The 27,500-nt window shown below is 54.3% G+C and overlaps 2 protein-coding genes across 2 annotated transcripts in view; one reads left to right on the top strand and one right to left on the bottom strand.

Annotated features, from left to right (window-relative positions):
* Positions 1 to 10,218, bottom strand: part of lima1a (LIM domain and actin binding 1a) — a gene marked incomplete at its 3' end in the record, with an annotated part of 21,635 nt that extends 11,417 nt beyond the window's left edge. Inside the window, exons 1-5 of the mRNA XM_080521414.1 lie at positions 10,079 to 10,218; positions 3,866 to 4,015; positions 2,301 to 2,643; positions 2,165 to 2,210; positions 1 to 327 (exon numbers count right to left, since the gene is read on the bottom strand). The exon at positions 1 to 327 is cut by the window's left edge and continues 186 nt beyond it. Coding sequence (XP_080377540.1) covers positions 1 to 327; positions 2,165 to 2,210; positions 2,301 to 2,437 — 510 coding nt within the window. The 5' untranslated portion in view covers positions 2,438 to 2,643; positions 3,866 to 4,015; positions 10,079 to 10,218. The remainder of the gene's footprint in view (positions 328 to 2,164; positions 2,211 to 2,300; positions 2,644 to 3,865; positions 4,016 to 10,078) is intronic.
* LOC308148004 (monocarboxylate transporter 1-like) overlaps positions 9,852 to 27,500 on the top strand; it is a 21,759-nt gene continuing 4,110 nt past the window's right edge. Inside the window, exons 1-4 of the mRNA XM_080521412.1 lie at positions 9,852 to 10,008; positions 23,196 to 23,482; positions 26,275 to 26,418; positions 27,219 to 27,500. The exon at positions 27,219 to 27,500 is cut by the window's right edge and continues 531 nt beyond it. Of these exons, the coding sequence (XP_080377538.1) occupies positions 23,266 to 23,482; positions 26,275 to 26,418; positions 27,219 to 27,500 (643 nt within the window). The 5' untranslated portion in view covers positions 9,852 to 10,008; positions 23,196 to 23,265. The remainder of the gene's footprint in view (positions 10,009 to 23,195; positions 23,483 to 26,274; positions 26,419 to 27,218) is intronic.

Raw genomic sequence — 27,500 nt, 5'->3', positions numbered from 1 at the left:
CCCACCCTGCGCTGCAGGTGGAGGCTGGAGGCCTGTGGACGGGTGGGGCGGGGTCTGGGGTGGGGGTGAGCTCAGGGGTGAGGTCATGGGTGGGGTTCGGGGCGGGAGTGGGGTCAGGGGTGAGGTCATGGGTGGGGTTAGGGGCGGGGGTGGGGTCAGAGGTGAGGTCAGGGGCGAAGTTTGGGGCGGGGGTGAGTTCAGGGGTGGGGTCAGGGGTGAGGTCAGGTGTGGGGGCGGGGTCAGGGGCGGAGCTCTCCGGACCGCCTGCTGCTCCCAACGTTTCTTCAACACGCTCAGATTTCCACTGAGCAGAAGAAGCTCTGCAGCCTGAAACACACGACTAGTGAGTCACCCTCCACCTCCACCCTCCACCTCCACCCTCCACCACCACCGTGTCCCTCCACCCACACAGTCACCCTCCACCTCCACCGTGTCCCTCCACCCCCACCTCCACCCTCCACCACCACCGTGTCCCTCCACCCACACAGTCACCCTCCGCCTCCACCGTGTCCCTCCACCTCCACCTCCACCCTCCACCACCACCGTGTCCCTCCACCCACACAGTCACCCTCCACCTCCACCACCACCGTGTCCCTCCACCCACACAGTCACCCTCCACCTCCACCGTGTCCCTCCACCCCCACCTCCACCCTCCACCACCACCGTGTCCCTCCACCCACACAGTCACCCTCCGCCTCCACCGTGTCCCTCCACCTCCACCTCCACCCTCCACCACCACCGTGTCCCTCCACCCACACAGTCACCCTCCACCTCCACCACCACCGTGTCCCTCCACCCACACAGTCACCCTCCACCTCCACCGTGTCCCTCCACCCCCACCGTCACCCTCCACCACCACCGTGTCCCTCCACCCACACAGTCACCCTCCACCTCCACCACCACCGTGTCCCTCCACCCCCACCGTGTCCCTCCACCCCCACCGTCACCCTCCACCACCACCCTCCACCCACACAGTCACCCTCCACCTCCACCGTGTCCCTCCACCCCCACCGTCACCCTCCACCACCACCCTCCACCCACACAGTCACCCTCCACCTCCACCGTGTCCCTCCACCCCCACCGTCACCCTCCACCACCACCCTCCACCCACACAGTCACCCTCCACCTCCACCGTGTCCCTCCACCCCCACCGTCACCCTCCACCACCACCCTCCACCCACACAGTCACCCTCCACCTCCACCCCCTTTGATCAGCATGAATTGATGCTAATTATTGATGCTAGGCTATCTTCATGTCTCCTCATGAGGAGGAGGAGCCTCTGACGGGATGAACGCTGAGGGAAGGCCCCCCCCCCTCCTCCTCCTCCCCCTCCTCCTCCCCTCCCCCTCCTACTCCCCCCCTCCCCCTCCTCTTCTTCCTCCTCCTCCTCCACCTCCCCCCCTCCTCCCTCCCTTCCTCCTCCTCCTCCTCGGAGATACAGCCTACTCGTCCTTCCTGTCTCCTTTCCTATCCACTTGTCCTTAATTCTGTGGATGATGTCACCAGGTTAAGTAAAGGTGTTAGGAGGCTTCCTAAAGGAGTTAAGGAAAGGTGTTAGGTTTCCTAAAGCATCAGTGTCTCCTCGGGTGAAGGAAGCATCAGTGTTTCCTAGGCTGAAGGAAGCATCAGTGTTTCCTAGGCTAAAGGAAGCATCAGTGTTTCCTAGGCTGAAGGAAGCATCAGTGTTTCCTAGGCTAAAGGAAGCATCAGTGTTTCCTAGCTGAAGGAAGCATCAGTGTTTCCTAGGCTAAAAGGAAGCATCAGTGTTTCATAGGCTAAAGGAAGCATGAGTGTTTCCTAGGCTGAAGGAAGCATCAGTGTTTCCTAGGCTACAGGAAGCATCAGTGTTTCCTAGGGTGAAGGAAGCATCAGTGTTTCCTAGGCTGAAGGAGGCTCTAAAGGAAGCATTGAGCCTCCTTTCCTCAGCTTCGTCTCACTCAGACTGTCCTCATCATGTCCGCTTAAACACTTCTGGATTTAAGGACAAGTGGATAGGAAAGGAGATAAGAAGGACTGTTAGGATGCACCCCAGGTCCCGTCAATCTGAACTCAGATCACTGGTCCAGAACCGGTCCAGAACTCTTCCAGAACTGGTCCAGAACCGGTCCAGAACTCTTCCAGAACCGGTCCAGAACCCTCCACCTCAGAACACCAGGTACCAACCGTGTTCTTCTTCTCTGCGTGTCCCTCCTCTGCTGCCAGCTGGTACCTGGAGAGACACCATGACCAGGTGGGCGTTATCCAGTCGGAGCTCCACCTGGTGGAGCTCACCTGGTGGAGCTCACCTGGTGGGACTCACCTGGAGAAGCGCTCGGCGATGGCGGTGCTCCTGGCCCGGGTGGAGACGATGGACAGCTCCTTGGCAGTGACCCTCAGGGACTGGGACGTCCACTGCCGGCGTCCAAACAGAGCGGTGGAGGACATGGTGGAGGACATGACGGAGACCGTCCACCTCCAGGGACCACTGACTCTGGTAGACCGTCTGTGGGCTCAACCCGGGTCGCCTCGGGGCTCAGGTGGAGCTCAGGTAGGAGGCAGGTGGAGCTCAGTTGGGAGGCAGGTGGAGCGAGGTAGGAGACAGGTGGAGCTCAGGTGGGACACAGGTAGAAGACAGGTGGAGCTCAGGTGGGAGACAGGTGGAGCTAGGTAGGACACAGGTGGAGCTCAGATTGGAGACAGGTGGAGCTGAGGTAGGAGACAGGTAGAAGACAGGTGGAGCTCAGGTAGGAGACAGGTGGAGCTCAGGTGGGACACAGGTGGAGCTCAGGTAGGAGACAGGTGGAGTTCAGGTGGGAGACAGGTGGAGCTCAGGTAGGAGACAGGTAGGAGACAGGTGGAGCTCAGGTGGGACACAGGTGGAGCTCAGGTAGGAGACAGGTGGAGTTCAGGTGGGAGACAGGTGGAGCTCAGGCAGGAGACAGGTCGAGTTCAGGTAGGAGACAGGTGGAGTTCAGGTAGGAGACAGGTGGAGCTCAGGTAGGAGACAGGTGGAGCTCAGGTAGGAGACAGGTAGAAGACAGGTGGAGCTCAGGTAGGAGACAGGTGGAGCTCAGGTGGGACACAGGTGGAGCTCAGGTAGGAGACAGGTAGAAGACAGGTGGAGTTCAGGTAGGAGACAGGTGGAGTTCAGGTGGGACACAGGTGGAGCTCAGGTAGGAGACAGGTGGAGTTCAGGTGGGAGACAGGTGGAGCTCAGGTAGGAGACAGGTAGGAGACAGGTGGAGCTCAGGTGGGACACAGGTGGAGCTCAGGTAGGAGACAGGTGGAGTTCAGGTGGGAGACAGGTGGAGCTCAGGTAGGAGACAGGTCGAGTTCAGGTAGGAGACAGGTGGAGTTCAGGTAGGAGACAGGTAGAAGACAGGTGGAGCTCAGGTAGGAGACAGGTGGAGCTCAGGTAGGAGACAGGTAGAAGACAGGTGGAGCTCAGGTAGGAGACAGGTGGAGCTCAGGTGGGACACAGGTGGAGCTCAGGTAGGAGACAGGTAGAAGACAGGTGGAGTTCAGGTAGGAGACAGGTAGAAGACAGGTGGAGCTCAGGTAGGAGACAGGTAGAAGACAGGTGGAGCTCAGGTAGGAGACAGGTAGAAGACAGGTGGAGCTCAGGTAGGAGACAGGTGGAGCTCAGGTGGGACACAGGTGGAGTTCAGGTAGGAGACAGGTAGAAGACAGGTGGAGCTCAGGTAGGAGACAGGTGGAGCTCAGGTAGGAGACAGGTAGAAGACAGGTGGAGCTCAGGTAGGAGACAGGTGGAGCTCAGGTGGGACACAGGTGGAGCTCAGGTAGAAGACAGGTGGAGCTCAGGTAGAAGACAGGTGGAGTTCAGGTGGGACACAGGTAGGACCCCCCCCCAGGTCCAGAACTCACCAGGTCTCTGGTTCCTTCAGGCTGGAACATGAAGTTCTGCTCCGCTTCACTCCTGGAAGCTTCAATCAGCACTACTTCTTCTCAGCCAGCAGCTCGATCCCTCCGCCGGCAGGGCGCTCTGCGGTCAGGCTGCGGTGCGTTCAGGAGCACCTGGAAAGTAGGAAATATCTTATTATGACCATCAACACGTTTCCCAGATTGATGAACGGAACACAGCACATGGTGGGAACTGGTGGTCTGTAGACAACTGGTGGTCTGCAGAAGACAACTGGTGGTCTGCAGGCAACGGGTGGTCTGTAGACAACTGGTGGTCTGCAGAAGACAACTGGTGGTCTGAAGACAACTGGTGGTCTGTAGAAGACAACTGGTGGTCTGTAGACAACTGGTGGTCTGCAGAAGACAACTGGTGGTCTGCAGACAACTGGTGGTCTGTAGACAACTGGTGGTCTGTAGAAGACAACTGGTGGTCTGCAGGCAACTGGTGGTCTGTAGACAACTGGTGGTCTGTAGACAACTGGTGGTCTGTAGAAGACAACTGGTGGTCTGCAGGCAACTGGTGGTCTGTAGGCAACTGGTGGTCTGCAGAAGACAACTGGTGGTCTGTAGGCAACTGGTGGTCTGTAGAAGACAACTGGTGGTCTGCAGGCAACTGGTGATCTGTAGACAACTGGTGGTCTGTAGACAACTGGTGGTCTGTAGAAGACAACTGGTGGTCTGCAGGCAACTGGTGATCTGTAGACAACTGGTGGTCTGTAGACAACTGGTGGTCTGCAGAAGACAACTGGTGGTCTGCAGGCAACTGGTGGTCTGTAGACAACTGGTGGTCTGTAGACAACTGGTGGTCTGCAGAAGACAACTGGTGGTCTGTAGACAACTGGTGGTCTGCAGAAGACAACTGGTGGTCTGCAGGCAACTGGTGATCTGTAGACAACTGGTGGTCTGTAGACAACTGGTGGTCTGCAGAAGACAACTGGTGGTCTGCAGGCAACTGGTGGTCTGTAGACAACTGGTGGTCTGTAGACAACTGGTGGTCTGCAGAAGACAACTGGTGGTCTGTAGACAACTGGTGGTCTGTAGAAGACAACTGGTGGTCTGTAGAAGACAACTGGTGGTCTGCAGAAGACAACTGGTGGTCTGTAGAAGACAACTGGTGGTCTGTAGACAACTGGTGGTCTGTAGAAGACAACTGGTGGTCTGTAGAAGACAACTGGTGGTCTGTAGACAACTGGTGGTCTGCAGAAGACAACTGGTGGTCTGTAGACAACTGGTGGTCTACAGACAACTGGTGGTCTACATGAGGCAACTGGGGATATAATTTGTTGACACACCGGACTGGCTGCAGGTTTGACTCACATCCAGGAGGCACAGCTTGTTTTTGTTTTTGTTTTTGTTTCTGTTTTTGTCGCTGTGTTGAAACTCTCATATCTGGAAACTTTCTCACTTTTCTGAGTTAACCTCATATTATACGTCTTCATTTAAACAGCGACTCTCGAGCATAAAGCGTTTTTCATTTCAGGACAATGAAACAGAACCAGAACCTCCGTCAGGACCGAACCTGTGAGACAGTCTGGACCTGGTTCTGCCAGACGAAACGTCCTGAAGCTGAAGAGTCACCGGAACCAAACGGTCCCGCAACACTTCTGTTCAGAACGTCCATCAGAACTGGACGAGCAGCAGGAGAAACCAGTTCTGAAGTACTCTTGTCTCCTAAACGTAGTACCAGTGAGTACTCCTTTGATGTATTACTTTGACTGTCTGAAGGTGGAAGGGAGTCGCTGAGAGCCGCTTGTGGGTCAGAAGGAAACAGTTTGACCCTTTAAAAACAACTTTCTGGAAGGTTCCAGAGACACAAACAGGCCTGAGGTCTGTTCTTGTGTTTGTCTCTTTATTCAGCGAGGAGTTCCGCTCGAGTCCAGCAGGGGGCGATGGGGCGCTCTGAGTGGAGGACGAGTGTGATGTTTCCCTACCGCCGCCAGATGGCAGTAATGACCTGCTAGACCCTACCTGCTAGACTCTACCTGCTAGACTCTAGACTCTAGACTCTACCTGCTAGACTCTACCTGCTAGACTCTAGACTCTAGACCCTACCTGCTAGACTCTTCCTGCTAGACTCTAGACTCTAGACTCTACCAGACTCTACCTGCTAGACTCTACCTGCTAGACTCTAGACTCTAGACCCTACCTGCTAGACTCTACCTGCTAGACTCTACCTGCTAGACCCTACCTGCTAGACTCTACCTGCTAGACTCTAGAATCTAGACCCTACCTGCTAGACTCTACCTGCTAGACTCTACCTGCTAGACCCTACCTGCTAGACTCTACCTGGTAGACTCTAGACTCTAGACTCTACCTGCTAGACTCTACCTGCTAGACTCTACCTGCTAGACTCTACCTGCTAGACTCTAGACTCTAGACTCTACCTGCTAGACTCTAAACTCTAGACTCTACCAGACTCTACCTGCTAGACTCTACCTGCTAGACTCTACCTGCTAGACTCTACCTGCTAGACTCTAGACTCTAGACTCTAGTCTCTACCTGCTAGACTCTACCTGCTAGACTCTACCTGCTAGACTCTAGACTCTAGACTCTACCAGACTCTACCTGCTAGACTCTAGACTCTAGACTCTAGACTCTAGTCTCTACCTGCTAGACTCTACCTGCTAGACTCTACCTGCTAGACTCTAGACTCTAGACTCTACCAGACTCTACCTGCTAGACTCTAGACTCTAGACTCTAGACTCTACCTGCTAGACTCTAGTCTAGCAGGTAGAGACTCTACCAGAGTCTACCAGGTAGAGTCTGAGGATTTGATTCAAACTATTTTGTTTTCAAACTTTATTGACAGAACATGAGAACATGAGAACATGAGAACGACACCTTGGTAACCATGTAAAACAATCTGAAACAAACAGATCGTCACATCTGACAGTCACCCCCTACCCACCAGTTACCCACCAGCTACCCACCAGTTACCCACCAGTTACCCACCAGTCACCCACCAGTTACCCACCAGTTACCCACCAGTCACCCACCAGTCACCCACCAGTTACCCACCAGTTACCCACCAGTTACCCACCAGCTACCCATCAGCTACCCACCAGCTACCCACCAGTCACCCACCAGTTACCCACCAGTTACCCACCAGTTACCCACCAGCTACCCATCAGCTACCCACCAGCTACCCACCAGTCACCCACCAGTCACCCACCAGCTACCCACCAGTCACCCACCAGTCACCCACCAGTTACCCACCAGTTACCCACCAGCTACCCACCAGTCACCCACCAGTCACCCACCAGTTACCCACCAGTTACCCACCAGCTACCCACCAGCTACCCACCAGTTACCCACCAGCTACCCACCAGTTACCCACCAGTTACCCACCAGTCACCCACCAGTTACCCACCAGCTACCCACCAGTTACCCACCAGTTACCCACCAGCTACCCACCAGTTACCCACCAGTCACCCACCAGTCACCCACCAGTTACCCACCAGTTACCCACCAGCTACCCACCAGCTACCCACCAGCTACTGACAAGTTAAAGTGTGTCCTTTGACTAGTTACAGATTGGTTTTAGATTCATGACTAGTTGCTGAATAGTTACTGAGCTGGTTTCAGGCTTTTTGTTGGCTGGTTGCTGACTAGTTGCTGACAAGTTGTTGACTAGATGCTGACTAGTTGTTGACTAGTTGTTGACTAGATGCTGACTAGTTGTGAACGAGTTGCTGATTAGTTGTTTAATAGATGCTGACTAGTTGTTGACTAGTTGCTAACTAGTTGTCAACTGGCTGCTGACTAGTTGTTGACTAGATGCTGGAATGCTTGTTAAGTTAGTTTGGAGCGTAAATGTTTATTCACTCTGTGTGTGTGTGTGTGTGTGTGTGTGTGTGTGTGTGTGTGTGTGTGTGTGTGTGTGTGTGTGTGTGTGTGTGTGTGTGTGTGTGTGTGTGTGTGTGTGTGTGTGTGTGAGAGAGCTTCTATTCAATCCAGCTAATCTTTATTGACACAGCTCCACATACGACAGTGGTTTCCAGGAGCTGGTGTTTATCTGCTGGTGAAGGTACAGCCTGGGGTAATCCTAGTTACACTGAGTAATCTGAGTAAAAACAGAAGCACGTGGTCGACGAGCTGATGCAGAAAGTCTCTGAAAACATGAATGGATGAATGTTGTGTGGCCATGAATGTTCTGGTCTGGAACTAATAACCAATACAGTGATCTATACCAGCTGCAGGAAATACCGTGTGTGTGAGTGTGTGTGTGTGTGTGTGAGTGTGTGTGAGTGTGTGTGTGTGTGTGTGTGTGTGTGTGTGAGTGTGTGTGTGTGTGTGTGTGTGTGTGAGTGTGTGTGTGAGTGTGTGTGTGTGTGTGTGTGTGTGTGTGTGTGGTACACAGATAAACCAGGAGACAGTGAACACATGTTTCCTGTCAGGAAGGGGGCTGAGTGTGTTGTGGTGGTGGTGGTGGGGGGGGTGGCAGAGCTCTGATTGGAGGAAACATGGGAGGATCCTGCACCTGGCTTTGATTTGGACCCGGGGTCCTGGTGGTTCTGGTTCATGAGGTCCTGGTGGTTCTGGTTCAGAGGGTCTAGATCCTGATCAATACCAGGTCTTCATCCCCTCAGTGTGATTGAATCGTTATATGAAGAACTGATGAAGCAACTTTATGTTCTGGCAGGGTGGGGGGGTCACATGGGGGGCTGGGGGGGTACCAGGGGGGTTGGGGGGGTTACGTGGGGGGGCTGGGGGAGTCACATGGGGGCTGGGGGGTCACATGGAGGGCTGGGGGGTACCAGGGGGGTGGGGGGGTCACATGGGGGGCTGGGGGGTCACATGGAGGGCTGGGGGGGTTACATGGGGGGCTGGGGGGGTTACATGGGGGCTGTGCGGGGTCACTTGGGGGGCTGGGGGTGTTACGTGGGGGCTGGGGGTAACATGGAGGGCTGGGGGGGTCACTTGGGGGGCTGGAGGGGGTCACATGGAGGGCTGGAGGGGTTACATGGGGGCTGTGCGGGGTCACTTGGGGGGCTGGGGGGTAGCAGAGGGGCTGGGGGGGTCACATGGGGGCTGGGGGGGTTACATGGAGGGCTGGGGGGTACCAGGGGGGGTGGGGGGGTCACATGGGGGGCTGGGGGGGTTACATGGGGGGCTGGGGGGGTTACATGGGGGCTGTGCGGGGTCACTTGGGGGGCTGGGGGTGTTACGTGGGGGCTGGGGGTTACATGGGGGGCTGGAGGGGTTACATGGGGGCTGTGCGGGGTCACTTGGGGGGCTGGGGGGGTAGCAGGGGGGTTGGGGGTGTTACGTGATGGCTAGGGGGGGGTCAGATGGGGCTGGGGGGGTTACAGGGGGAGCTGGGGGGGTCACATGGAGGGCTGGGGGGGTTACATGGGGGCTGTGCGGGGTCACTTGGGGGGCTGGGGGGGTAGCAGGGGGGTTGGGGGTGTTACGTGGGGGCTGGGGGGGTCAGATGGGGCTGGGGGGGTTACAGGGGGAGCTGGTATAGATAGATAGAGGGGATAGATAAATATAGTCAAAGAGAAGAGAGAACGAAAGACAAAGAAAGAGAGAGAGAGAATGAAAGAGAGACAAAGAGAGAGAGAGCAGGCAGAGAGAGAGAGAGAATGAGAGACAAAGAAAGAGAGAGAGAGAGAGAGAGAGAGAGAACGAGAGACAAAGAAAGAGAGAGAGAACGAGAGACAAAGAGAGAGAGAGAGAGAGACAGAGAGAGAGAGAGAGAGAGAGAGAGAGAGAGGCTGTCAGCAGTGATTAGCGGTCTCTCCCTCTCTCTAATCCTCCCCTCTCTATCTCTCTATCCCTCCATCCCTCCATCCCACCGGCCAATCACGCGCTGGCCCCGCCCCCTCGGAGGCGCTGCTCGCCGGTTAAAGGTTACCGCGGGCGGCCACGAGGCACGCGCACTTCCCTCTCGCGGCCCCGCCCTTCACACGCACGTGCGTTTCATCAGATTCCGCCGCAGCGCGCGTTGAAGAGGAGGACGGTGCTGGTGCGCATGCGCAGAGCTCGTAACGCCATCCCCACATCCAGGCGCGGACCCCCCGAGAGAGGAGGACCACGGTACCGGAGACACCGGAGACACCGGAGACACCGGAGACCCGACAGACCCGCTACCGGGAGCCACGGTGAGTCTGCGTGACGTCACGGCCCGTCCGCGGTGAGCCGCTCGAAGAGGCTCCGTCCGCTCATCATTACCGAGCCTCGTCCTCCGGTTCTGAGAGCCTCGTCCTCCGGTTCTGAGAGCCTCGTCCCGGTCCGTCCCGGTCCGGTTCTGAGAGCCTCGTCCCGGTCCGTCCCGGTCCGGTTCTGAGAGCCTCGACCCGGTCCGCTCCGCCCTTTCTGGGTCCGGACCGGAGGACCCGGGTCCGGTTAATTGGCTCCGGGACTCCGATGACTCATAATGAAGAAATCCTGGAGTTTAATGAGAAACTTTCTTCTGGCGCCAGTTGTCCTCCTGTTGGTCTGCAGGGATTGTCCCCCCCCCCCCCCTCTGTCCTCCTGTTGGTCTGCAGGGATTGTCCCCCCCCCCCCCCTCTGTCCTCCTGTTGGTCTGCAGGGATTGTCCCCCCCTCCCTCTGTCCCCCCTCTGTCCTCCCCTCTGTCCCCCCCTCTGTCCTCCTGTTGGTCTGCAGGGATTGTCCCCCCTCCCTCTGTCCCCCCCTCTGTCCTCCCCTCTGTCCCCCCCTCTGTCCTCCTGTTGGTCTGCAGGGATTGTCCCCCCTCCCTCTGTCCCCCCCTCTGTCCTCCCCTCTGTCCTCCTGTTGGTCTGCAGGGATTGTCCCCCCTCCCTCTGTCCTCCCCTCTGTCCCCCCCTCTGTCCTCCTGTTGGTCTGCAGGGATTGTCCCCCCCTCCCTCTGTCCCCCCCTCTGTCCTCCCCTCTGTCCCCCCTCTGTCCTCCTGTTGGTCTGCAGGGATTGTCCCCCCCCTCCCTCTGTCCCCCCCTCTGTCCTCCTGTTGGTCTGCAGGGATTGTCCCCCCCCTCCCTCTGTCCTCCCCGCTGTCCTCCCCGCTGTCCTCCCCTCTGTCCTCCTGTTGGTCCTCCCCTCTGTCCCCCCCTCTGTCCCCCCTCTGTCCTCCGATTGGTCCTCCCCTCTGTCCCCCCCTCTGTCCTCCGGTTGTGTCCCTCGTTGGACGTGTCAGTTGTGTGTGTGTCTCTGAACATTGTGTCCCTCCTGCTGGTTCTGCATCCTGCTGTGGTGGTTTACTGACAGGTCTGTCTCTGACGGAGGCTGACGGAGTGTGATGGAGTTGAACAGTGTGTGACGGAGGCTGACGGAGGCCCGTCCCGTTGCAGGGTGGAGGGAGTTCGTTGATGAGAAACACATTGAGGGGGTAGTGGGGGGTGGGGGGGTTCTCCTCATCTGTTCATTGGAAAGTTTTCCTCTTGGTGGCGCCGCCTCGCTCATTTCTATATTCTTCATTTTGTGTTTGTTGTTGTTTGTGAGGAGGAGGAGGAGGAGGAGGAGGAGGAGGAGGAGGAGGAGGAGGAGGAGGAGGAGGAGGAGGAGGAGGAGGAGGAGGAGGAGCAGCGGTCTGGGGTCACGACCCCTGGAGGAAGTCTTTGACTCCAACCTTGTCACTTCAGTGTGAGGTGACGGAGGAGTGACGGAGGAGTGAGGCCATCCTGCTCTTTCACGTTGTCCTTCCCTCTCTGGCCACCGGGGGCGCCGGACTCAAACAACACTGACCTGAAAAACCACCAATAGAGGGACGAGGAGACGCAACGTCTCCGGTCGAGGTTCAGGACAGACTAGGTGGAGGTCCCAGACCACCACCACCTAGAGGTAGACCTAGACCAGGTGCTAGAGGTAGACCTAGAGCAGGACCGAGAGGTAGACCTAGACCAGGTGCTAGAGGTAGACCTAGAGCAGGACCTAGAGGTAGACCTAGACCAGGTGCTAGAGGTAGACCTAGACCAGGTGCTAGAGCAGGACCTCCAGGGGGCTCAGTAGCTGGCCCTGAGCCAGAACCCCAGGCTTAAAGAAAGGGATCTGGAGGCTGGGCTGCCTCTCTACTGCCCCCTACAGGGATTGAGACTCTCTCCTGCCCCCTACAGTGATTGAGACTCTCTCCTGCCCCCTACAGTGATTGACTCTCTACTGCCCCCTACAGTGATTGAGACTCTCTCCTGCCCCCTACAGTGATTGAGACTCTCTCCTGCCCCCTACAGTGATTGAGACTCTCTCCTGCCCCCTACAGTGATTGAGACTCTCTACTGCCCCCTACAGTGATTGACTCTCTACTGCCCCCTACAGTGATTGAGACTCTCTACTGCCCCCTACAGTGATTGAGACTCTCTACTGCCTCCTACAGTGATTGAGACTCTCTACTGCCTCCTACAGTGATTGACTCTCTACTGCCCCCTACAGTGATTGAGACTCTCTCCTGCCCCCTACAGTGATTGAGACTCTCTCCTGCCCCCTACAGTGATTGACTCTCTCCTGCCCCCTACAGTGATTGAGACTCTCTACTGCCCCCTACAGGGATTGAGACTCTCTACTGCCCCCTACAGGGATTGAGACTCTCTCCTGCCCCCTACAGGGTGTGAGACTCTCTCCTGCCCCCTGCAGGGTGTGAGACTCTCTCCTGCCCCCTACAGTGATTGAGACTCTCTCCTGCTCCCTACAGTGATTGAGACTCTCTCCTGCTCCCTACAGTGATTGAGACTCTCTACTGCCCCCTACAGGGATTGAGACTCTCTCCTGCCCCCTACAGGGATTGAGACTCTCTACTGCCCCCTACGGTGATTGAGACTCTCTACTGCCCCCTACAGTGATTGAGACTCTCTACTGCCCCCTACAGTGATTGAGACTCTCTCCTGCTCCCTACAGGGATTGAGACTCTCTACTGCCCCCTACAGTGATTGAGACTCTCTCCTGCCCCCTACAGGGATTGAGACTCTCTCCTGCCCCCTACAGGGTGTGAGACTCTCTCCTGCCCCCTGCAGGGTGTGAGACTCTCTCCTGCCCCCTGCAGGGCGCCCCCTCCATGTGGAGATAGCGTGACGGAGCGCTGCAGCGGCTCATTGTCCTGAAACGGCCCGGCTATTATTAGCCGGGTCACCGGGGACATTCTGTCAACGTGGTGGAGGAAAGTGGCTGAGCGCTACGTCAGGTTCCCTCTGTGGCCAGCAGGGGGGCCTCTGGGGGGGACCAGCAATGTGAGGACCATCAAGGTGACCTCTGGGGGGGGGGCAGCAAGGTGACCTCTGGGGGGGGCAGCAAGGTGACCTCTGTGAGGACCAGCAAGGTGACCTCTGGGGGGGGCAGCAAGGTGACCTCTGGGGGGGACCAGCAGGGTGACCTCTAGGGGGGGACCATCAAGGTGACCTCTGGGGGGGCAGCAAGGTGACCTCTGGGGGGGACCAGCAGGGTGACCTCTAGGGGGGGACCATCAAGGTGACCTCTGGGGGGGGCAGCAAGGTGACCTCTGGGGGGGTCCAGCAAGGTGACCTCTGGGGGGGGACCATCAAGGTGACCTCTGGGGGGGGCAGCAAGGTGACCTCTGGGGGGGTCCAGCAAGGTGACCTCTGGGGGGGACCAGCAGGGTGACCTCTTGGGGGGGACCATCAAGGTGACCTCTTGGGGGGGACCAGCAAGGTGACCTCTAGGGGGGGACCATCAAGGTGACCTCTGGGGGGGACCAGCAGGGTGACCTCTAGGGGGGGACCATCAAGGTGACCTCTGGGGGGACCAGCAGGCTGTTTCCTCTAGACCATGACCCTGGCCGAGGACGGAAAGCTGCAGGGTTCCTGCTCGTCAGCAGAAAGTCCTGATCGCTGAGTCAGTCTTTAGTCCGTCATGTTTCCACTGTGTAATGATCCTGAACCTGCAGGGTCCAGGGTCTATCCTGCACCTGCAGGGTCCAGGGTCTATCCTGAAGCAGCAGGGTCCAGGTTCATCCTGAAGCAGCAGGGGGTCTCCCTGGTTCCCCTCCTTCATTGTACCTCAGACAGTTTTCCACTTCAACTCTTAGCAACGACCTTTAATTCTCTCGTCTCCTGTTGACCTTCAAGACCACGTCCAGAAGAAAAACTCTCTCTTGTCTCCCGGCCTTCTACATAAACATTCCGTCCTCACGTCCCCATGAGGTCTCAACACCAGGCTGCAGTTCACCTGCAGGCCTGTAGGGGCGCTGTGACTCACTGAACACACCTAGACCGAGCACATAGAACTGTAGAAGTAGATTCCTGCTCATGAACCTGTATATAACTCTAGTTCTATAGGTCTATGGCCCCGCTCCTCCTGCTGCTAGCGTCAGTAGCTTCTAGTTCTATAGGTCTATGGCCCTGCTCCTCCTGCTGCTAGCGTCAGTAGCTTCTAGTTCTATAGGTCTATGGCCCTGCTCCTCCTGCTGCTAGCGTCAGTAGCTTCTAGTTCTATAGGTCTATGGCCCCGCTCCTCCTGCTGCTAGCGTCAGTAGCTTCTAGTTCTATAGGTCTATGGCCCTGCTCCTCCTGCTGCTAGCGTCAGTAGCTTCTAGCTCTATAGGTCTATGGCCCTGCTCCTCCTGCTGCTAGAGTCAGTAGCTTCTAGTTCTATAGGTCTATGGCCCTGCTCCTCCTGCTGCTAGCGTCAGTAGCTTCTAGTTCTATAGGTCTATGGCCCTGCTCCTCCTGCTGCTAGAGTCAGTAGCTTCTAGTTCTATAGGTCTATGGCCCTGCTCCTCCTGCTGCTAGCGTCAGTAGCTTCTAGTTCTATAGGTCTATGGCCCTGCTCCTCCTGCTGCTAGCGTCAGTAGCTTCTAGTTCTATAGGTCTATGGCCCTGCTCCTCCTGCTGCTAGCGTCAGTAGCTTCTAGCTCTATAGGTCTATGGCCCTGCTCCTCCTGCTGCTAGAGTCAGTAGCTTCTAGTTCTATAGGTCTATGGCCCTGCTCCTCCTGCTGCTAGCGTCAGTAGCTTCTAGTTCTATAGGTCTATGGCCCTGCTCCTCCTGCTGCTAGCGTCAGTAGCTTCTAGTTCTATAGGTCTATGGCCCTGCTCCTCCTGCTGCTAGCGTCAGTAGCTTCTAGTTCTATAGGTCTATGGCCCCGCTCCTCCTGCTGCTAGCGTCAGTAGCTTCTAGTTCTATAGGTCTATGGCCCCACTCCTCCTGCTGCTAGCGTCAGTAGCTTCTAGTTCTATAGGTCTATGGCCCTGCTCCTCCTGCTGCTAGCGTCAGTAGCTTCTAGTTCTATAGGTCTATGGCCCTGCTCCTCCTGCTGCTAGAGTCAGTAGCTTCTAGTTCTATAGGTCTATGGCCCTGCTCCTCCTGCTGCTAGCGTCAGTAGCTTCTAGTTCTATAGGTCTATGGCCCTGCTCCTCCTGCTGCTAGCGTCAGTAGCTTCTAGTTCTATAGGTCTATGGCCCTGCTCCTCCTGCTGCTAGCGTCAGTAGCTTCTAGTTCTATAGGTCTATGGCCCCGCTCCTCCTGCTGCTAGCGTCAGTAGCTTCTAGTTCTATAGGTCTATGGCCCCGCTCCTCCTGCTGCTAGCGTCAGTAGCTTCTAGTTCTATAGGTCTATGGCCCCGCTCCTCCTGCTGCTAGCATCAGTAGCTTCTAGTTCTATAGGTCTATGGCCCTGCTCCTCCTGCTGCTAGCGTCAGTAGCTTCTAGTTCTATAGGTCTATGGCCCCGCTCCTCCTGCTGCTACCGTCAGTAGCTTCTAGTTCTATAGGTCTATGGCCCCGCTCCTCCTGCTGCTAGCGTCAGTAGCTTCTAGTTCTACAGGTCTATGGCCCCGCTCCTCCTGCTGCTACCGTCAGTAGCTTCTAGTTCTATAGGTCTATGGCCCCGCTCCTCCTGCTGCTAGCGTCAGTAGCTTCTGCAGCTCCACCAGAGCTTGTAGTCCCTGATCGTTGTGGTTATTTGATGACATCACAGACCGTGGTGGGGGGGAGGGGTGGGGGGGCCAGATGACCGGGGGGGTTTGGACGGTACGAGCCGGGGTTTTAGAATTCCCCCACTCTGGGACCCGTGTTGTAAAACGCTCCTGAAAGGCTCAGGGGTGACGGAGGTTTGGATTGGTGGGTTGAGGGGATGAAGGTGGAGATTCGGGGGCGTCGGTCCTCCACCAGCTTTCTGTGGTGAGACGGTCGTAGTCGTAGTGGTCTCTCTGGGCCTGGAGGTGGTGCAGCCTGACGGAGGTGTTCCAGCCTGACGGAGGTGGTGCAGGGTGACGGAGGTTCCTGAGCTGCTAATTGTGAGCAGATGTTGTAATCCTCTTTATCAGCTGAGCTGATCATTGACCTGACGGAGTTTCTCACGCTGCCACGTCCCCGGGAATCGTACCTGCAGCACCCGGCGCTCCAACCCGGTCTGGAGGAACCCGGTCTGGAGGAACCCGGTCTGGAGGAACCCGGTTCCTCCTGAGACGCTGGTTTATCCCTCCTGTTCTCACCACAGGAACTCTGCCTGTTTGTTTTCCCAATAAAGATCCTCTGATGGCACGGTGCCAGCTGTGTGTGTGTGTGTGTGTGTGTGTGTGTGTGTGTGTGTGTGTGTGTGTGTAATGAATTCACACTGAAACAGTTGTAGGTTGTGCCATGCAGCCGGGGGGGGGGCTTTATGGAGGGGGGGGGGGGTTTAATGGGGGGGTGTTGTGGTGACGGAGGCTGTTGGAGCTGCGTGGCTCCGCCTCCTCTTTGATCTCAGGTTGTCACATGATCAGGTGGTAAAAGTGACGCGTTGCAGCCAAGACGCGTTGCCCCCCGTTCCTCTGTCCTGTCCCCCTGTCCCCCGTTCCTCTGTCCCCTGTCCTCCTGTCCCCCGTTCCTCTGTCCCGTCCCCCTGTCCCCTGTCCTCCTGTCCCCCGTTCCTCTGTCCTGTCCCTCTGTCCCCCGTCCCTCTGTCCTGTCCTCCCGTCCTCCAGTCGGCACTTTGACTCATGAAAGACAAACTTGTCCAGGACCAGTGGCGGAGACAGAACCGTCTTCCTGTCAGTCACTTCCTGTTCCTGCGTCTCCAGACTGACTGAAGAGTTTCTCTCAGGTCCTGCTGGGTGCTTTACTTTGAAAACCATGTTCCTGTTCCTGTTACTCTGTCCTGGTCCTGGTCCAGGTCCAGGTCACCAGGACAAGTTTGACAGTCACTGTAATGACAATCCATTTCTACCTGGGTCTGGTTGCTCCAGTTGCTCCAGTTGCTCTGGTTGCTCTGGTTGCTCATGTTGCTCATGTTGCTCCGGCCCCCCCTCCGGCCCCCCCTCCGGCCCCCCCTCTGGCTCCCTGGATAAAGGAACGTTTGTTTACTGCAGAATGAAAGACCTCATTGATAAACTTCTGTAGACCTGGATCTGCTGGTCCACCAGAGTATAGAGCATCTTCCTCCTCTAGCATCAGATTATAGAGCATCTTCCTCCTCTGGTCCAGAGTATAGAGCATCTTCCTCCTCTAATCCAGAGTATAGAGCATCTTCCTCCTCTGGTCCAGAGTATAGAGCATCTTCCTCCTCTAGCATCAGATTATAGAGCATCTTCCTCCTCTGGTCCAGAGTATAGAGCATCTTCCTCCTCTGGTCCAGAGTATAGAGCATCTTCCTCCTCTGGTCCAGAGTATAGAGCATCTTCCTCCTCTAGTCCAGAGTATAGAGCATCTTCCTCCTCTAGTCCAGAGTATAGAGCATCTTCCTCCTCTAGTCCAGATTATAGAGCATCTTCCTCCTCTAACATGTCGTTAGTTAGTTAGTGAGTGAATGAGTTGGTTAGTTAATCCAGTTGAGTTAACTAGTTGTAAACTGGTAACCAGGAGTGAAGAGAGATTGTGTGTCGTGTCCTCCTCCCTGTTGGTGTGTCAAAATAAAAGCCTCTGCTGCGTCCAGCAGGCACCAGGATGAGCTGGTCTCTGGTCTCATCTGGTCTCTGGTCTCTGGTCTCATCTGGTCTCTGGTCTCTGGTCTCATCTGGTCTCTGGTCTCATCTGGTCTCATCTGGTCTCTGGTCTCATCTGGTCTCTGGTCTCATCTGGTCCATGTTTTTCACAACAACCGTCGTCGGTCATGATTCAGGAATGTTGCAGCCGGTCTGGTTCTTCATTAGTCTACATGCTGTTGCTGCAACGTGGCAACGGCAACGTAGCAACGCCGGCCCCTCCCCGGGTGGGCCCCACTGTTATACCTTCATGTGGGGGGGGGGGGGACAGTTTGAGAGCCCTGGTCTGAGGAGAACAAAGTAATGTACTGTAATGAAGTCCTAGAGGACACTTGGTCCTAGAGGACACTTGGTCCCTGGGACGTCAGTCCTGCTCTGACTCCTGTCGTGTCAAATTCTTCATTTCCTCGAAAGACCCTCAGTCCTTCACCGTGTCCTTTACATGCTGCTATACTTAGAGGGACTGCAGGCACGTGGACGAGCCGTCTGTCCACATGTCACACTGAACATTCTGTCCACATGTCACACTGAACAGTCTGTCCACACGGTGGACAATCTGTCCACATGTCACACTGAACATTCTGTCCACATGTCACACTGAACAGTCTGTCCACACGGTGGACATTCTGTCCTCACGGTGGACAGTCTGTCCACATGTCACACTGAACAGTCTGTCCTCACGGTGGATATTCTGTCCTCACGGTGGACAGTCTGTCCACATGTCACACTGAACATTCTGTCCACATGTCACACTGAACATTCTGTCCTCACGGTGGACATTCTGTCCACATGTCACACTGAACAGTCTGTCCACATGTCACACTGAACAGTCTGTCCTCACGGTGGACAGTCTGTCCACATGTCACACTGAACATTCTGTCCACATGTCACACTGAAGAGTCTGTCCTCACGGTGGACATTCTGTCCACATGTCACATTGAACAGTCTGTCCTCACGGTGGACATTCTGTCCACATGTCACATTGAACAGTCTGTCCACATGTCACACTGAACATTCTGTCCTCACGGTGGACATTCTGTCCACATGTCACACTGAACATTCTGTCCACATGTCACACTGAACATTCTGTCCTCACGGTGGACATTCTGTCCACATGTCACACTGAACATTCTGTCCACATGTCACACTGAACATTCTGTCCTCACGGTGGACATTCTGTCCACATGTCACACTGAACATTCTGTCCTCACACTGAACATTCTGTCCTCACGGTGGACATTCTGTCCACATGTCACATTGAACATTCTGTCCTCACGGTGGACATTCTGTCCACATGTCACATTGAACATTCTGTCCTCACACTGAACATTCTGTCCTCACGGTGGACATTCTGTCCACATGTCACATTGAACAGTCTGTCCACATGTCACACTGAACATTCTGTCCTCACGGTGGACATTCTGTCCACATGTCACACTGAACATTCTGTCCACATGTCACACTGAACATTCTGTCCTCACGGTGGACATTCTGTCCACATGTCACACTCAACATTCTGTCCACATGTCACACTGAACATTCTGTCCTCACGGTGGATATTCTGTCCACATGTCACATTGAACATTCTGTCCTCACGGTGGACATTCTGTCCACATGTCACACTGTACATTCTGTCCTCACGGTGGATATTCTGTCCACATGTCACATTGAACATTCTGTCCTCACGGTGGACATTCTGTCCACATGTCACACGGAACATTCTGTCCTCACCGTGGACATTCTGTCCTCACGGTCTAACCCTAGCCATCATGGAGGACGAGCCTCGTCTCCAAGCAGCTCTCAGGCTCCGCGGTGGTGCTAGCTAGCCTGTTTGGTTACTGTCAGTAGTAACAGCAGCTGTTTAGCTAACGTTAGCTAGAAATAGCAGCCAATGCTAGCATAAAGGGTAACGGAGGCCAGCTTACAGCTAGCAGAACTCGGCTATCTCGCCAGGAGGAGGATGAAGCGAGGTTCAGGCTGCCGCTGCTCCACCCACACCTCCACCCACCCCTCCTGAAGCTTTGCCCCCAGCAGCAGGTGGAGCAGCAGAAGAGCTGGCGCCACCAGACGCAGTAATTGAGATGATGGAGGAAAAGGGTGCAGGATTTACCTTAAGTTCTATTTTGGGACGATGAATCACCAGGAATGTACTTTACTGCACTGTTTACATCTTTAAATGTTTTCTAGGGGAGATTGATGCTGAGGCTCGTTCTTCCTCACTGGGAATGAAGTAGAACGTGAAACACTGAGGAACGTCCTTGTTTTTGCAGTAAACAGCAGTTTAAACAGCAGTAACTGGTACTGAGGGACTAAACCCTAAACATTTAGTGTTCAAGAAGACGTTTGGCTCTGAAAAACCCGTTTTATCATGAAAGTTGTTTACTAGGATTTTATTTTGGCATTCATTTGAGATTTCGTGGTTTTTATTAGTCGTACAATGGTTTCAGAAGTAACGTTTCCCCGGCCGACCTCCGTCCTGGTTTTATTGAAGAACAACTGCAGAACCTTTTCTTTGCCGTCAGTCGAGCAGCAGAAACGTTTTAAAAGTTTGGAGTTAAAAGCAGAAAGGACGGCTGCTGATTGGCCGACGGCCCGCTTCTAAAAGTACTCGAGTATTTTTTAGCTCCGGCAGTTTGGGCGTCAGCGTCGTGACGTGTCACATGTGAGGCGGAGGCGGAGGTCAAGACGCCTCCATCAGGACGCCGCGGAGACGCACAGAGCCCCGTTTGTCTTCATCGTCCAGCTGGTAAACGGGCCCAGGTCAGAGGTCAGAGGTCAGAGGTCAACGGTCCGTCACAGGGACAACACCCAGACGCCATCACAGCCATTTCCTCCTCCAGTAGAGCGGGCCACCTACAACCTCACTTCATTAAACGTCTGTAGAAACTACCTTCTAGACCGGGTCTGGTACCGGGTCTGGTCTAGACCGGGTCTGGTCGCACCAGGAGAGGTCAGGCTTCATGACGTCAGGCTACAAAACATTGACACATTACGCTATCGTAGCCCTCCGTGATGTAATGCTACAGTGTGCTATGCTACATCATGTGGCGCTATGCTAGGCTACGTGATGTAATGCTACACTACATCATGTGGTGCTATGCTAGGCTACGTGATGTAATGCTACACTACATCATGTGGTGTTATGCTAGGCTACGTGATGTAATGCTACACTACATCATGTGGTGCTATGCTAGGCTACGTGATAATATGCTACACTACATCATGTGGCGCTATGCTAGGCTACGTGATGTAATGCTACACTACATCATGTGGTGCTATGCTAGACTACGTGATAATATGCTACACTACATCATGTGGCGCTATGCTAGGCTACGTGATGTAATGCTACACTATATCATGTGGTGTTATGCTAGGCTACGTGATGTAATGCTACGCTACATCATGTGGCGCTATGCTAGGCTACGTGATGTAATGCTACACTACATCATGTGGTGCTATGCTAGGCTACGTGATAATATGCTACGCTACATCATGTGGCGCTATGCTAGGCTACGTGATGTAATGCTACACTACATCATGTGGTGCTATGCTAGGCTACGTGATGTAATGCTACACTACATCATGTGGCGCTATGCTAGGCTACGTGATGTAATGCTACACTACATCATGTGGTGCTATGCTAGGCTACGTGATGTAATGCTACACTACATCATGTGGCGCTATGCTAGGCTACGTGATGTAATGCTACACTACATCATGTGGTGCTATGCTAGGCTACGTGATAATATGCTACACTACATCATGTGGGGCTATGCTAGGCTACGTGATATAATGCTACACTATATCATGTGGTGTTATGCTAGGCTACGTGATAGTATGCTACACTACATCATGTGGTGCTAGGTGATGTAATGCTACAGTGTGCTACGCTACATCATGTGGCGCTATGCTAGGCTACGGGATGTAATGCTACAGTGTGCTACACTACATCATGTGGCGCTATGCTAGGCTATGTGATAGTATGCTACACTACATCATGTGGGGCTATGCTAGGCTACGTGATGTAATGCTACACTACATCATGTGGTGCTAGGCTAGGTGATGTAATGCTACAGTGTGCTACGCTACATCATGTGGCGCTATGCTAGGCTACGGGATGTAATGCTACAGTGTGCTACACTACATCATGTGGCGCTATGCTAGGCTATGTGATAGTATGCTACACTATATCATGTGGCGCTATGCTAGGCTAGGTGACACTGCTAAAAGAGAGTTTTTGGACTGTAGGAGGAACCGGAGCACAAACTGGATCAGCGAAGGTGACGGCCTCCACACGCCCATTCCTCCGCCCTCCTCTGGTTCTCGCGAAGTGAGTCATCGGTCCGTCAGAACGTCTGGTGTCGGTCGGTGATTTACGAAGTTGTGCAACAAAAATACCTCTTGAGCTTCTTGTTGTGAGGCAACAGTGCTAACTGCTACGCCGCCGCGTGGAGCCGTTGCACAAGAAGGTTCACTTCCGTGTGTGTGTGTGTGTGTGTGTGTGTGTGTGTGTGTGTGTGTGTGTGTGTGTGTGTGTGTGTGTGTGTGTGTGTGTGTGTGTGTGTGTGTGTGTGTGTGTGTTCTGTGGCGACTAGCCGTCATGGCGGCCGACCTGCCGTGACGGCTCAGTGGGTCTGGTCTTGTCGTGGAGCGGCGGCGGGCTGAAAGGTGGTGGTGTGAAGGTTCCCGGGGTCGGAGGTCAACGGGTCCACGCCACGCATCTCTCCTCCTCGCCGCCGACGGCGCCGCCGCTCTTGCGCCGGCCTCCATGTTGACTCTGGTTGGACCCCGTTGACCCGAACCGCTGCACACATGATCAATAACATGAGCTGCACAGGAAGGAGCACGGCGCCGCCGAGTCAGCAGAAACAGGACTGACCTTTAACCTCACTTCAGGTTATTCACATACAGCCGACCTCCAAGTTACCTAATGTGTGTGTGTGTGTGTGTGTGTGTGTGTGTGTGTGTGTGTGTGTGTGTGTGTGTGTGTGTGTGTGTGTGTGTGTGTGTGTGTGTGTGTGTGTGTGTGTGTGTGTGTGTCTGTGTGTGTGTGTGTGTGTGTGTGTGAGAGACCGCAGCAGTGGTTTTCTAACCGTTGCTCCAGAGTTCCTCGTCATCCTAACGTTCTCCGTCAGAAAGGTGGAGCTTGGCCTTGTTCTCCAGGACGAAGGGAAACGTCCCCCTCTAGTGGCCAGGCCGGGACCCTGCAGGTTTCACTGTTTGCAGGTGGAGCTTCATTGAAGCGGCTGAGGCTTTTATTGTGAAAGGTCAGGGACCTTGTGTCCTCGTGCAGGACACTGAACGCCACACTGCCCCCAGTGGAGAGACGGCGCCTTGCGTGGCCCCGCCTCCATCGGTGTGTGAATGTGATGAAGAGGGTGGAGCAGAGAGCCCCCCCCCCCCCCCCCCACTCCCCCCGATCAGGTTTATTCAGAGGAAGTTAATTCCTGATGTTTGTGTTCCAGGTATCGTTCTGACTCCGCCCTCCTCCGTCGTTTCCCGTCTTGTTCGCCTCCGTCGGTTCCCAGAGCGGCGATGCCTCCACCAGTGGGAGGTCCTGTGGGCTACACCCCCCCCGAGGGGGGGTGGGGCTGGGCGGTGGTGGTGGGCGCCTTCATCTCCATCGGGTTTTCCTACGCCTTCCCCAAGTCCATCACCGTCTTCTTCAAGGAGATCGAGGTGATCTTCGACGCCACGCCCAGCCAGGTGTCCTGGATCTCCTCCATCATGCTGGCGGTGATGTACGCCGGAGGTGAGTCAACGGGTGGAGGACCGTGTGACGGAGAGCAGGGGGGGGTGGAGCACCAGCGACAAGTTTGGGTGTGAAGGTGGAGAGAGAGGTGGAGTTCCAGGCATTCTTCATGTCACGTGTTTCAGTTTCCTCTGCTCTGTGGAAGCCACTTCCCGTCACTTCCTGTCACTTCCTCTCGCTTCCTGCCGCTTCCTGCCGCTTCCTGCCGCACAGAGTACTCGGTACTGAGTACTCTTACAGAGTACTTGGTACTCTGTAAGAGTACTTGGTACTCTTACGGAGTACTCGGTAGTCGGTACTCTTACAGACTACTCGGTACTCAGTAGTCTTACAGAGTACTCAGTAGTCGGTACTCGGTACTCTTACAGACTACTCAGTACTCAGTACTCTTACAGACTACTCAGTACTCAGTACTCTTACAGACTACTCGGTACTCAGTAGTCTTACAGACTACTCAGTAGTCGGTACTCTTACAGACTACTCGGTACTCTTACAGAGTACTCAGTAGTCGGTACTCTTACAGACTGCTCGGTACTCTTACAGAGTACTCGGTACTCTTACAGACTACTCAGTACTCAGTAGTCTTACAGAGTACTCAGTAGTCGGTACTCTTACAGACTACTCGGTACTCTTACAGACTACTCGGTACTCGGTACTCTTGCAGAGTACTCGGTACTCTTACAGACTACTCAATACTCAGTACTCTTACAGACTACTCGGTACTCGGTACTCTTACAGACTACTCAATACTCAGTACTCTTACAGACTACTCGGTACTCTTACAGACTACTCAGTACTCAGTACTCTTACAGACTACTCGGTACTCAGTAGTCTTACAGACTACTCAGTAGTCGGTACTCTTACAGACTACTCGGTACTCTTACAGACTACTCAGTACTCTTACAGAGTACTCAGTAGTCGGTACTCTTACAGACTGCTCGGTACTCTTACAGAGTACTCGGTACTCTTACAGACTACTCAGTACTCAGTAGTCTTACAGAGTACTCAGTAGTCGGTACTCTTACAGACTACTCGGTACTCGGTACTCTTGCAGAGTACTCGGTACTCTTACAGACTACTCAATACTCAGTACTCTTACAGACTACTCGGTACTCTTACAGACTACTCGGTACTCTTCCACATCTCGTGGTTAAAGTGACTGAAGGAAAACAACAGTTTGATGAAAACACAACCTGCTGCTCTGTTTCACTTCAGTTTCCTCTCAGTAAATTCTAAACCCATAATTTGACGGTGCAGCGCTCCACTTCCTGTTTACCTTTCACTCCTCCAGTTTGGTGGGGCGGCAGAACGTCGACGCTACAGTCGCTGAGCTGGGTTATTACTGTGACTGTCAAAATAAAAGCACCAAGTTGGATTGTTGCTATGGGGACTGTCAAAATAAAACCACCAAGTTGGGATGTTATTACTGTGACTGTCACAATAAAACCACCAAGTTAGATTATTACTGTGACTGTCAAAATAAAAGCACCGGGTTGGAGCAGCATGGTGATTAGTCCTGGCTGTCTCCCGCCGACCGGTACCAGTGACGTCACCATGGCGACGAGCTGGTTTCCCTCAGAACAGAAGGAGAGCAGATGATGGAGGGATGAGAGGAGGAGAAGTTTATGTAACGTTGCTTTGTGTTTGACAACAAAGACCTGCAGTCATTAGTTCCTGACGGAGAATCAACAGGCTGGGAACGCTGGAGGCACTGGTTACCACTGGTTACCACTGGTTACCACTGGTCACTACTGGTCACTACTGGTCATCAATACTGGTCACTACTGGTTACTACTGGTTACTACTGGTTACTACTACTGGTTACTACTGGTTACTACTACTGGTTACTACTGGTTACCACTGGTCACTACTGGTTACTACTACTGGTTACTACTGGTTACCACTGGTCACTACTGGTCATCAATACTGGTCACTACTGGTTACTACTACTGGTTACTACTGGTTACTACTACTGGTTACTACTGGTTACTACTACTGGTCACTACTGGTTACTACTACTGGTTTCTACTACTGGTCACTACTGCTACTGGTTACTACTGGTTACTGCTACTGGTTACTACTGGTTACTACTACTGGTTTCTACTACTGGTTACTACTGCTACTGGTTACTACTGGTTTCTACTACTGGTCACTACTGCTACTGGTTACTACTGGTTACTGCTACTGGTTACTACTGGTTACTACTACTGGTTACTACTGCTACTGGTTACTACTGGTTTCTACTACTGGTCACTACTGCTACTGGTTACTACTACTGGTTACTACTACTGGTCACTACTACTACTGGTCACTACTGCTACTGGTCACTACTCCTAGTTACTACTATTACTGATCACTACTACTCCTAGTTACTACTATTACTGATCACTACTGGTCACTATTACTGGTCTCTCCTCTCCTCTCCTCTCCTCCTCTCTCTTCTCCTCTCCTCTCCTCCTCTCCTCTTCTTTCTCCACTTCAATCCAGGAGCTTCTGTTATGTAATACAGTGGTTGTAGTGGTGGCGCCTCCTGCTGGGGCTCAGTCAGAACACAGTCCTGTCCCCCCCCAGGTCCAGAGTAACGGTCCTCCTCCCCCCCCAGGTCCAGAGTAACGGTCCCCCCCCCCCCCCCTCAGGTCCAGAGTAACGGTCCTCCCCCCCCCCCCAGGTCCAGAGTAACGGTCCCCCCCCCCCCCTCAGGTCCAGAGCAACGATCCTGTCCCCCCCCCAGGTCCAGAGTAACGGTCCTCCCCCCCCAGGTCCAGAGTAACGGTCCTCCTCTGCCCCCCCAGGTCCCATCAGCAGCATCCTGGTGAACCGGTTCGGCAGCCGGCCCATCATGATGGCGGGGGGCTGCCTGTCGGGCACCGGCCTGGTCATCGCCTCCTTCTGCAACACGGTGGAGCAGCTGTACTTCTTCATCGGGGTGGTGGGAGGTCAGTGCTGTCGCCACGGCAACCTGGGGGGGGGGGGGGGATCAGTGCTGTCGCCACGGCAACCTGGGTGGTGGGGGGGGGGGGGGGGGGGGGGTCGGAGCAGAGGAAGAGACGACGGAGAGACGACGTGAGGAAATATCAGTTATTGTGTTTGACAGAATGTTTTAAAGTTTCTGAACGGAGCAACCGAACTTTTATTCTGGAAAACCACCGGACAGGAAACGGGCCAAAGAACCTTTCTGATCTTATTCTCATTTATGTCATTTGTGCCATTTTTACCAACATGTGCAAAGAATGTAAACTTACTGAAAAGTAAAATAACGATTAGAGAGAAAATATCAAACGCTTCAAATAATGCTGAAGACAAATCTAAATATCAGCTGGTATAAACTGATATTCTGCTAAATGTTAACGAGATTATTTGAACAGGATTAAACAACTAAAACACTAAATAGCTTCTCGAGAAGAAATCAAAACCTGAGTGACTGATTGTTTCGTGACCTTTGTTATGTTTAATATGGTCAAATTGGAAAAATCAAAGTCGGCAGTGAAATAGAATGAAGTCCGTCAGCAGAGGGACGTTCAAGCTGTTAGATGAGGATTAATCCCGAGTTCATCTTCACACTAAGCTCAGCCTAATGAGACGTTGACGATGTAGGAATAAATATAAAATACAGATTTAGTCATGAAAGATCCTGATTCCCTGTTTGAGACGTAACAAACAAAGATGGACACTTGTACTCTCCGTCTTGGCGAGGGGGGTGGGCAGTAATCCGGTGGTGCCCCCGTGTCGTCCGCAGGTCTGGGCCTGGCCTTCAACCTGAACCCCGCCCTCACCATGATCGGCAAGTACTTCTTCACGCGGCGGCCCATCGCCAACGGCATCGCCATGGCGGGCAGCCCGGTGTTCCTGTCCACGCTGGCGCCGCTCAACACGTGGCTGTACGACGAGTTCGGCTGGAGGGGCAGCTTCCTCATCCTGGGGGGGCTGCTGCTCAACTGCTGCGTGGCCGGCTCCCTGATGCGCCCCCTGGGGCCCAAGCCTCTGCCGCCCGCCGCCGCCGCCAATGGCGATGATGAGG

Source organism: Blennius ocellaris (genome assembly GCF_963422515.1).
Source record: "Blennius ocellaris genome assembly, contig: SCAFFOLD_172, whole genome shotgun sequence".
Taxonomy (NCBI): domain Eukaryota; kingdom Metazoa; phylum Chordata; class Actinopteri; order Blenniiformes; family Blenniidae; genus Blennius; species Blennius ocellaris.
This window is presented reverse-complemented; position numbering and strand designations above follow the sequence as displayed.